Source organism: Centroberyx affinis, unplaced genomic scaffold (assembly GCF_046629955.1).
Source record: "Centroberyx affinis isolate AG114_WGS23_722 - 3 ecotype Tasmania unplaced genomic scaffold, CSIRO-AGI_Caff_v1 ptg000295l_1, whole genome shotgun sequence".
Lineage (NCBI taxonomy): Eukaryota > Metazoa > Chordata > Actinopteri > Beryciformes > Berycidae > Centroberyx > Centroberyx affinis.
In genome coordinates this window covers 1-12,500 of record NW_027278973.1, presented here as the reverse complement: position 1 = coordinate 12,500, position 12,500 = coordinate 1, and the positions used below count along the sequence as shown (strand labels likewise).

Below are 12,500 nucleotides of genomic sequence, written 5' to 3'. Positions count from 1 at the left end.
CTCTCTCTCTGTCTCATCCCTAACTCCCCCCTCAAACTATTTACATCTAAATTTCACTTTTCAACAATTTACTTCATCTCCAATCTGCCATCATCAAACTCCAGTTCAGTTCAGTTCAGTTCAGTTTAAATATGCTTCACTGAGGCAGATACCAGATGGCTAGTAATAACGCAGCAATATGTAATTAATTAAACGCAATAATACCAATTTTGCTCTCTCTTCAGCTCAATCCACCCTTCCCTTCATTCATCATCATACTAATCACTCTCCTCCCTCCCTCCCCTTCTATCACAAGTCAAATCCCTCCTTCCTATCATTCCCCTCTCCTACGTTCTTCCCTCCTTCCTCACTTCATCCCTAACTCCCCTCTTTCAGTCGGTCGATTACTTCTATCTTTCTATCCACTTCTCCTCTTTTCCTCCAACTCGTTCCATCTCTGCTATCTATCCACCTCTCTTCCTTTTCTCTCAATTTAATCCATTTTCTCAACTCAATCCATCCTTGCCACACATTCATCTCTCCTCCTTTCCTCCCTCCTTCTTGCTCTTTCATCCAGCTTTCCGATTCGATCTATCCTTCCTATCCATTCTCCTGATTTCCTCCGTCTTTCTATCTCCGTTTTACCCATCTTTATACGTCTCCATCCATCTTTGCAGTCCATTCTTCTCCAGCCCCCTCTCTCTTTCGCAGGTCTATGCCAGTAGAGTAGATTGCCAGGCAAAGCATTTTTGCAGCCAGCTGGCACAGAGAAAACAGTTGGCAACATTTCTCTGTACAGTAAATGAAAATCACACAGAAAACGATTGGCACCATCCATTTATACTGGAGTCAAGCTAACATGAACCCATGAGGACTGATCAGAAGATTAAAATGCCAGCTCAAAGCTAATTTGGACTAATGAATTTAGCAATGCAAGACGCCCAATTCAAGCCAGCCTTAATCACAGTAAGTGCTGAGCAGTGATGTAGTGGTATGCCAATGTAAACAAACAAAACATTATATAATTACATTTCCATAATAATAATGATTTCATTTTTATTAATTTTCATCAGTCTGATACAATTTACTACAATGTATACTATGAATTTATATTGTAAAGATACACATACGCTTATAAAGGTGGGTAAACTCAACTTAACTACAAAGTCTTAAGACAACAAGCACACAAACTGGCTGTATTTACAATATATTTACCACAAAAAAATAGTGGTTTTTTTTGTAATTTTTTTAATTTTAGTGTTGTATTTTAATCTTAGTTCACTCTTTATATATTGTATGCCTGTAAAACAAGTGGAAAAATGTTCTTGGTTGAGATTATTTTACTATTATTTTACTTTACTGTGCAATTAAACCTGTTTCACATGGTTCAAGCAATGGCGTCATTTCCACTGCACAGTAAAAAAAAAAAACTAGCACCAGTGGCACCATCCATTTACAGTAGATTCAAACTAACCTGAAGGCCAGATTTACTGCAATGTTCATATGGTGGAAAACACACTGAAGTGCCGGTCTGTCTCTGTCACTTCCTCTCTCTCTCCAACTCTCTATCACTCCAAGGGGAGAAGAGCAGGAGGGTGACAGAACAAGAAAAGAGATGAGAAATGATGGGCAGCCGCTTCAAAAAGGAGGATGACAATGAATGATGTAAATATGGCTCTCCATCCCTCCTCAATCCTCTGCCTGCCTCTCTCTCTCATCCCTCCCTCCTGAAGGCAAAACGCTGCCCTGGTGTAACAGGCACTGTGTTCACCTGCCTGTCTGGATTAACCTCCTCTCTCACACACACACACACACACACACACACACAAGACAGGACTTACTAGGAAGTGGCAATAGTTGTAGGAGCATCAGGAAACAGACATACTTCCCACCGGCCACAGCAGCTGGTAGATTTTAAAATTCACCCACCACTTTCACTATTCTTCCATCCAAAATCAGATTTTTAGAATACCAAGGACCCAAGGGTATATTGGCTTGCCGATATTGGATGTGAGGATATGACTTTACTCAGAAAATCTGTAAAACCTGCAATGAAACCTGCCTCACCCTGACTTAAGGACGCTGCTAACCCACCTAAAAGAATTTCATCAGTATGGGTTTCAGTGGAGAGTTTTATTGTCCCATGACGGTCTAAATGCTGTTTCATAGGCTTTTCCACACAAGACAAACATTCTGGGTAAAACATTGGCATGAAAATGGTCACACTTTAAGACATTGACTGTCAACGCAGACTTCTGGCTATTGGCAGCTTCAATCCAAATATATTCGTCTCGGCCTTTAGAAATCCATATCAGTCAAAACCTGCTCTAAACAAAGGTTGCTTACTTGCCAAAGTGACTGGTAAGGCCAACAGACTGACCAGGGCAAAGTCATTTTCTAAATCTACTCGTTGACATGGGAAGAAAATGTACTCTCTCTCTGCCTCTCTCTCTCTCTCTCTCTCTCTCTCACTCACACACACACACACACACACACACACACCTTTACTCCCTACCTCCACCCAGAGTGTTAGGTTAAATAATTGAAGAGAATGAAAACAGTGCAGTAGTAAAAGTAGAACTGCCACTGGCTGCCGCACTTTCCCGAAAACACACACAAACATAGACAAACACACACACACACACTCTGACATCATACCGCTGGCAACTACATTCCAGGTACAGGTACAGGTACAAAGCAGTCCCATACAGCACATGCACACAGACATGTATGTACATACATGCACTCTCACACACACACACACACTCACAGACACACGCACACACACACACACAAACACACACTGATATGCAGGCAGGCATCCATGCAATTGCCCATACACACACACACTTGAACAGAAGGCCAACTCTCCCTAAGACATGCAAGCCTGACAACAAACATGTATACAGTTTCCCTCCTACTGTACTCTATCTCTATCTCTCTCTCTCTCTCTTTCTCTCACACACACACACACACAGCTGGCAACAGCCTCCCTTAAAACATGCACACACACAAATCACTGCACACAGACACAAACAAACACAGTGGTACACACTTTACATTTAGAATAGAAACACCAACAGTCACACACATGCACAGATACATGCATGTGCACACACACACACATACATAAAAAACACACAAGTGCAGTCCCTCCTGACTCATGCATAAGACCCCACTTCACCAAACACACAGCACACACACACACACACACGCACACACACACCCAGACACCAGCTGTGACGTCACACAGCTTGCCTGGAGTACAGTAGATGATAGATTGCATCTAACAGGCCCAGAAACAGACAGACAAGAGCGGTTATTGTTCAGCTGGTGCGATTCAGCGCTGGGACAAACCAAGTAGAACAGAGAGGGGGAGAGCTAGAGAGCGGGCCGCTGCAAGAGGCACACATGCTAAAAAAAAAAAAAAACGTTCATGAGTCTAGGAAAGAAAAATATGAAAATTCCCATCCTGACTTTGCATAAGAAGGCTTTTATTCCAAAAGGCTAATACATCCATTTTGGAAAAAATGGTACTTGAGGTTCATAGCTCCATATTCATGTCACATTACATCTTAACTGCTACTATTTTATAAAGGGCTCCAGATAGTAAATTACATCAATAACATTCAACAGTCAGTTTTACCTTCCAGTCAGCAATCACTTTGTCAGGTTGAGTGTCACATCGTTCAAATGGTGGGTATATTTCATTTTGGGATGAAACTCTTGTAGGTAGCATAGATTTATTTTCAGAATATGTTTCTCAAATGGTAAGAGTGATTCCTCTGTCCTGTTCTGAGTTCTGATCCCTGGAGTTTTTTTGTTATGAAACTAGTGGAGGTTATTTAAAACATGCATGCTGAATTATTCTACTGCTTGAGCTTGTGTGTTGGAGAAAGAAACAGAGATAGAGAGAGAGGGTGAAGATTAGAATGAATGACAGAAAAGGTGTGTGTACAAGAAAGAAAGAAAGAAAGAAAGAAAGAAAGAAAGAAAGAAAGAAAGAAAGAAAGAAAAAAGAAAGCCAAGTGGAGCTTTCCTTTGGCATTTCAAGCATTCCTCCCTCTCCTCATTTCCTCCCTCACTTCTCCCTCTCTCTTTCGTCTTGCGTGAAAGATTTTACCTCCCTGCTGTGATCAAAGAGGTGGAACAAATTGGGCGAACCCACACACACACGCACACACAGACACACACACACACACACACACACACACACTTACACAGCTGAAACCAAAGCAGGTAGGTGCAGCAAGACAAGAGTGACAAAAGACAGACGACACTGACCATAGCATTACACTAGAATAGAATGGCCATACCTATTCAAAACAATAGATTTGGTGAACCAGGGAGTGTCCCTTCTATTGAATTAAGCTCTATGGTACTGCCTCTCCACAGGCCCAGATGGAGAGAGTGGGAGAGAGAGAGAGAAAGAGAGGGAGACACAGAGATAGAGAGAGAACGTGGGGGTGAAAGAAAAGGTGAGACAGAGAGGCAGAGAAGGAGAGAGTCGTGAGAAAGAGATGGAGAAAGTTATGGGACTGGGGAGAAGGTGTGATCAAGAAAAACATGACTGGATGAGGGAGGTGAAACAAGAGAGGAACAAGTGATAGAGACAGGAACTGGAAGTAGAGAGGAGAGAATAACAATAAAGCTGCACCACGCAAACTTTTTATGAAACATTACACCTGTCTTATTGGTCTAGATCACAAAGCGGGGCTGCAGTAGAGAAGAGACACACTCCCACTAACCCTAACCCTAACAAATCATATAATACTTAAAAGAGCTGGTAAATTTAAAATAGTAATAGTGACATTTATTTACAAATTAGACTAATAGCCTCCCTGAAGCCTTTCGCAAAACCCTGACAGACACTTAATATGACAAAGTAATACATCAAAATGTCACAATAACAATGAAGTTATACAATTTTATATTAACCGCTATAAAATGCAAGTTTATGACAAGAGAAGAGATGCATCAATGAAGAGAAATATATAGAAACTGAAATATATAGCATATGCATAGACATGTAATTATTGGAAGGGGCACTTCCTGATTTAACTTTGATTTTCTCAATCAAAGTGGTAAGAAATCCTTGCTAATTTATTTGTTTGTTTGTTTTTTTATTTGCTGCAAGAAATCAATCACCTTTATATCAATCGGAGATGGAGAGTATCAAGACGGACATTTATTAATATGAAAATGTTGCAGATTATTAATTTAACCTTTATCTATTGGATTAGGAGAAGGAGGAGAATATTCCTGCTTGTAAGGGAGGCTTGGCAATACCGATTTTAATAGAAACTTCTGGTTTTAAATCTATGGTGACACACTGTCGGGATATGAGAGTGCAGATAGGAGGAAAGGAAGGGAGGAGAGGAAGGGAGGGAGGGAAGGATGCAGATAGAGATGGAGGGAGGGAGGAAAGGAGGTGAGGAGAGTCAGCTGAGCATGAAAGGGAAGAGGAGGAGAACAAGTGAGGAGGCAGAGAGGAAAGAAGGAGGGAGAGAGGGAAGGAAGGATGGAGGGTGGGGTTGAGTTACTATGTGCATTCCACAGCTGGGGCGTGACCAAGTGTGTGTGTGTGTGTGTGAGAGAGAGAGAGAGAGAGAGACAGTGTGTCCCAAAATGACTGGGAGGTAACACACATTCCATTTCTAATACAGAGATGAAGGCGGAGAGGGAGAGAGAGAGAGGAGGGAGGGAAGGTAGGAGGAGGGGAAGAGAGAGAGAAAGCGAGAGCTGACTCACCAAGTGATGACAGAAATAGGAGAGAGAGAAAGAGTAAATGAATAAGAGGAGAGAAAGAAAAGGAGCGACAGAAAAGCATGAGATAGGGAGAGAGAAAGAAAAAGGGAAAAGAAAAAGAGAGAGAAAAAATAAGGAGAGAAAGAAAGAAAAATGGGAGAAAGGGGGATAATGACAGGAGGAAATTAAAAGGATGCCTTGGGTTAAATGTGCGTGATGTGGATGGAGGAGAGAGAGAGAGAGAGAGAGAGAGAGAGAGTTCAGTACATAGTTCTCCACATTAGAGATCAGAAAATATTTTCTTGCATGTCTAAGCATGTCTAATCACTCCCTATAACACTATATATGTTTGTGTGTGTGTGTGTGTGTGTGTGTGTGTAAGTGTGTGTGTAAGGGCGAATGAGGCTGTCTAGTGCTGGCAGCAGGCCAACTAGATGATAAACTGATCAAGTTATCACCTGGTCCTTTGTTCTCTTTCACATTACATCACTCTACATGAACACACACACACACACACTTACACACACACATACACCTGCCTGACAGTGATTCATCTGGTAATTGTTAAGTTCATCAACCTGTCATCCTTTCCCACGTTTTCACAATCCATTTCTCTCAGTACAGTAGCTCTGAAGGAATTCACACACAAACACACACATATACTGTAGATAAGAGATAATAACTAAAACATCAATGTGATTATTTTGATTATTTAAGAATGATGAGAGGACAGCGAGCTTCTAACCACTCTGTGCTGAAAAATGACTTGTCCTCCACTGATTTCACAATGACGTGTGAATTTTCACTGAGAGGGAGAAAGTGTGTGCACTCATACATGTAAATGAGTCGCTGTGAAGCAAGCGAGTGGCTGGGAGTGTGTGTGTGTGTGTGTGTGTGTGTGTGTGCAATCTCTTGTATAATATCCCAGCCTCCTGCCAGACTAGCTGTGTCTCTGTCTCATCCAGATGGCTTCTGAACCAACAGACAGCTGGGAGTCCCCAACCAGGGAGTCCAGTTCATCTGTTTACCCGTCTCCAACGCTGCCTTGTAGCAACAAGACAAATCCACCAGAACAGCCGATAAAATGATCGCTCAGGTTCGGGGAAGGAAGCTTTGGCCCACAGGCTACAGTAACAGAGCAGTAACAGAGTTTACAGCAGAGCAGAACAGAGCCAAACGATAGCTGGTTAGCTGCTACAATGGGCTATTAGGGATGGGACGATATATCGAAATTCAATATATCGCAATACAAAAATGTGACAATACGTATCGTGGGGCAGAAAAATGAATCGTGACATTAGCTCCAGTTTATTCTGCTGTAGTAATCACAAATGAGCCGGCTTGCCCCTCACAAAAATACAAGCTCTCCATCCAAATAATATTATTTGTACTTTGTAACGACAATCTTAAATTATTGTTTACGATTGCTGGAAAAATTTGTGGCTCAGAAATAAACATAATTCTGCACAGTCATATTTTGTTGTCATTGAACTTTTATTCATTACATCTTTTCATGTTTGTATCGAACCGTGAAGCCCATATTGCGTATCGAGTCGTGGAGGTAAATTCCCCAAAAAATTGGAATGGCAGGGTCCATAACACTGATATGCACTCAATTATTTTGTATAGACTTAATGAAGATCTTGTTATGGCCCAAGATTTACGTTTTTTTCCACTATTAGTTGCACTGAAGGTGAACTGAATTCAACCTGGTCAGGATATTGTGGACGAAACATCGCTCCTTGCATCTGCATCCATTTGTTACTCATCTTTAACTCCAAGCTATAAGCAAAGCTAATCCAGAGATGACAGTAATTCATTGTCACAGACCGTGTCCAACGCATACACATGGACACCAACACACACACGCACAGATTCACACACACACAAATGTGAGACTGTTGAAGAGTGTGTCCAACATAAGCACTTGGACACAAACACACACATACTCACGTACACACACACACCTCTTCATTCCTACCTGTGTTTCGTCCTGGACCACTCTGTACTGTTCCTTCCAGACGGCCATCTTGGTGGCTTCGTCCTTCCTCAGCGCTCTCTCTTTCTTCAGCTCTGGACTCCAGAACGTCTTGATGGAGTTCATAGAGGAGCTCAGCTTGGACTCCTTCGCCTCCAGCTGCAAGATACCAAAACAGAACAAAAAAACAGATTGAGTGTTTTTTTTTAATAAATGTTTTAGTGTTTGTATTGATTAAGATCCTCCCTGAGATCCTCCCTCTCTCTACAGTTTTGGACTCCAGAACATCTTGGTGGAGTGTATTATTAACTCAACTTAGTCTCCTTAGCTTCAGCCTATATACGGAAGAAAATAAACACATTAGAGAGTGATGTATCATATTACTTATATCTATATATACTGTATATTATTGTTGTATTCTGTGTCCTTCCTCATAACTACTCCCTTTTGCTTAAATTCAGAATGCCTTAATGGAGTAAATAGAGGAACTCACATGCAAAAAAAATGCTAAAAAACCTAAATTGTAAATGAAATGGATGTATCATTTTCTTTCCTCAGAGCTGTGTGTGCACGCTTACCTCTCTGCGTAGCAGTTCATTCTCTCTCAACACCTCTCTTAGTTGTGTCTGTAGGTCTGACATGGCACCTTCCCTCACCTGTTAACACACACACACACACGCACACACACACACATACGCCCACACACACACACACACACACACACAATCACCACACATCTAGTGAGAGATTGCTGGAGAGAAAGCAATAATGCAGAAAAAAACCTAGATACACACTGCACCACTTTTTAACTTTGACTTTAACCAAGTCTGGAAGTCTACCACATTTACAAACAAGCAGAAGTTGACATATTATATGATTTTGTGTTCAGGATCATCCTTCATACATACTCAAAAGTTGAAAGCTTTCGTCTGTTTGCAACTATCACTACTGAGAGCTGGTGACAGCAGATCCCAGAACAGCTAATGCTGGAGGTTGACTGCTCCTGAACACCACTGGAGGTGCGTGTGCTGAAGACTGAACATTTCCTACCGAACTGAAATATCCATTTAAATATTTATAATGTAATGCATGTAATACCAACAAGACATTTCACATTCAGCTTATTTATACAGTAAATAAGATAGAATTCCAACATACACATGCTGAATATATGGTAATGTCACACATTTACGTTGAACAGAAGTGAAAAGAAGCTTTGAGCATTAAGTATAGGACTGTGTTAGACCAACATGGAAGGATCTACACACTATAATATTTATGAAAAAAGTGCTCCCTTGAAAATGTTTAATTCATCATGACATCAGAACATCCGTGTATTAATGAATTAAGTGTATCTAGGGGGCATTTTTGTAAACAACATGCAGAGTCTGTTTTTGACCTAAAAAAACAAACAATGCAGTACATTTGAAATTTACAGTTTAGGCATTTAGCTGACGCTTGTTCCCTGAGCGACTGTGAGTACAGCAGCAAGTAGAATAGGTTTAAATTCCTAGATCACCAACATTACAGGACACCAACAGCAAGGAGGTCAAGGGTTTAGAGCCACAGTCCCCTTATGTAGACTCAAAGAAAAAACTAAGAAAAACAACATTATCTACACCCAAAGTCTGTTTCTTCCACATATTCCTTATCTGTTGATTCTAAACTTTTGAACTCTACCATATCCTTTTCTAGAGCAATTTCCTTGACAAACAATATGAAAATAATGCTAAGGATTCATGTTTTTAATTCACTCTGTTTGCCCAGGAGGCAAACAGAGTGCAGTTTAGACAACACAGCAGCTCTCAACCTTTTGGTGCTGTGGCACCAATTACTTCAATCCAATTAGCCTTTAAATCCCAAGGAAAACAAGTGTATTGATTGCAGGAAAATGTCATAGCTATATAAAAAGCTCTGTGTGATCACACAAGATGTAAAGATGTGAGGACAATAAGTGACCCAAACTACACACAGAGGAAAAAGGTTGTGACCATAAGATTATCAAACTGAATTCTGATGTAAAAAAAAGTCTCAAAGGTCAAATCTTAATGCACAACTGACTCATTTCACTGGACACAACCAGCAGTTTAAGACATGCTGACTTGGCAGCCTCTCACCTGTCTCATGGAGTGGGGCACCGTTGCCGCCTGGGAAGACTGGCCCTGCAGCTCCCCCCCAAACACTATCGCGTCGCTGGGTATGGCTCCTCCACCGCCTCCCCCTCCTCCAGTGTTAATATTAGGACTGCTCCCCATGACGGCCCCCCGCACCCCGTAGGGCACCCTGGCCCCGGCCCTGCCCAGGGTCATGGTGCTCTTGGGCAGGGAGGGGTTCAGCCCGCTGCCCAGGCTCCCGGCGAGGCCCGCCAGGTCGTCGCCGGTGTCAGTGAAGTACAGAGGACCGGTCATGGCGTACGCAGCGTTCAGAGACTGAATATTCTCCATGGACAGGGTTTTACCGGAGCCGGTGAGGCCAGCGGCGGAGCTGCTGCCGCTGTTTCGGCGGTGTCCGAGGCGCGGGGAGCGGGGGAGGCGCGGGGAGCGACCGGGACTACCGGACACCGAGCCGTTACCGTTGGATCCAACGGCGTCCAGCTTGGAGACGGAGCGGGAGCTACTATACATGGTGAGAGGAAATAGGGGGCGTGTGTCGAAGAAACAAAAGAGTGTCTGAATCAAATGAATGAATCGAGTGAATCAAAAATACAAATTTGAGATCCACAAAATCAGCTGTGTCCTGAGAAAGATCCAAGGTTGGAAAAGCACTGTTCTGTGGTGACAAGCTGGTAAGGGCAGCAAAATTGCACAAAAAGGCAGGAAAATAATCAGGTAACAAATCAGGAAAAGATTAAATCACTAGTAGCAATACATGGGGGATGGATTTCCCAAAAAATTGAAATGCTAAATATAACAACTCAAAACACAAATTCCAGTCAGTCTTCTACTGTAGTCTTGATATCCTGATTCCGTGTTGACATAGCTGTGATCAAGGCCTTTCCAACGCTGTCACTGTAATCCATTGGCTTTGTTGGTGAGCAGTAATCAATAGGACATTCATACTGATAAAGGCAGCAAATTAATCCTCAGGGCCTGGGGATGATGGGATCACCTGGAGAGAGAGAGGAGAGAGAAATAAAGAGGAAAAGAGACTTAGAGAACAATAGAATAAAGACATATTGCACTTTAGGCACACAAGAATACACAGGACTTTTCACCAAGTTATGTTTTTGATCAAGCTACCATTGTGCAAGAAGATCAGTTTCCCCTCTGTGTCTAGTATTTATTTGGTTCACTGCTGTGCATGAAAACACTAGCAAAAACTTGCAAAAACAGACTGTGTATGTTTAGCGCACAGTAAGAACTAAAAGCGCCACAGCACACTGAACACCCAGAAGTGAAACCAATATAAATTGTCTCATTATGGATTAGCAGTAGATAATCAAAGAGCTTTCTGGCCACAAAGTCAGTGTGTTCCTCTGTACTGACAAATGCTGGGAACTGACATTACCTGCATAGCAAGTGGGAAGGGAAAAGCAACTTCATTGGCACACGACTCACAAATCCTATGCATAGTATATATAAAGACATACGTGTAAAGCATAAATACATGCTGATGGACATGGAGGTTTGGATATATTGCTGCATATAACCCCACAGCTGTCTCTCTCTCTCTCTCTCTCTCTCTCTCTCTCTCTCTCTCTCTCTCTCTCTATGTAGGTCATAAGTGCCATACTCTATTTGCTCTAGCTCTACTTGGCTCAACCCCACACACATACACACACACACACACCTTTCTTCTTCTCCAGTAATCACTTATCAAGGATGCCCGAAGCTCCGTTTTCTAGCCCCACACTACCTGCACACATACACACACACACACACAGTAAGAGGGAGAAATAAGAAAATAGCGTGACATTGGCTGATATTTTCAAATTCCATAAACTATGAAAAAAAGGCTGTGCCTGTGTATACAAACTGTATTGCAGGCAGCCAACAGCATCAGCTGATGTGTGTGTTCATCTGATCACACAGGCTGCCTAAGCCTAACCCTATTGCTTCAGAGGTCAGAGGTCAGGGTCAGCTGGTAGGGATTCAGAGTCTTGCTCAAGGGCACTTCAGCAGGGCTGATGCTTTCTGACACAGGGCTTGATCCCACGTTGTCCAGTTGAAGGACGGCCTCTCATAACGCGAGGTCACCCGTCCGCCCCCATACACAACAATGCTACTACATGAATGGCTGCTGGTGGGCAATGTCATCCCAAAGTTCAGCAGCAGCCCACGTTCCCAGGGCAACAAATGAGATGACAGTGTTGAACATCAGCTGACATTTCTGTGGCCATAGAAAATGAATGGATTTCAAGTGGCAGGTTTCTCCAGTTGGTGTGAATACATGGTGAGGATATCCTATGTCAGTAGGATATCCTCCAGTGTCTCCTTACTTTTCCAGACATGAGAATATGTATACTGTATATCTCCCATCTTCTGCCACTCACTACTGTGCTACCAATTTAACACCTTAAAATAACACAAAATAAAATGTATCTCTTCCCCTACTGCCTTTTATAGAACAATCTGTTATTATCTCTGTTAATATATCTCATAGAAGCTTAATCAGTGTGTCTGTTGTGTGAAATACATGTTTAAAAATAGAATATTCCACTGGTTTCTGTGATTCAGTCAATTACATTAATTGTTATTCATCTAATTTTGTTCCGTAAAAAATGTGTAAAAAATAATGAAAAATGCCCATCTGTCCTATTCCTGTTAATCATATGAGTCAAACTGGATAAGAGCAT

The 12,500-nt window shown here is 42.0% G+C and overlaps 1 protein-coding gene across 1 annotated transcript in view; it reads right to left on the bottom strand.

Annotated features, from left to right (window-relative positions):
* Window positions 1–10,807, bottom strand: part of LOC139640827 (ELKS/Rab6-interacting/CAST family member 1-like) — a 102,111-nt gene extending 91,304 nt beyond the window's left edge. Inside the window, exons 1-3 of the mRNA XM_071515005.1 lie at window positions 9,823–10,807; window positions 8,284–8,361; window positions 7,709–7,864 (exon numbers count right to left, since the gene is read on the bottom strand). Coding sequence (XP_071371106.1) covers window positions 7,709–7,864; window positions 8,284–8,361; window positions 9,823–10,329 — 741 coding nt within the window. The 5' untranslated portion in view covers window positions 10,330–10,807. The remainder of the gene's footprint in view (window positions 1–7,708; window positions 7,865–8,283; window positions 8,362–9,822) is intronic.
* Window positions 10,808–12,500: the final 1,693 nt, after the last annotated feature.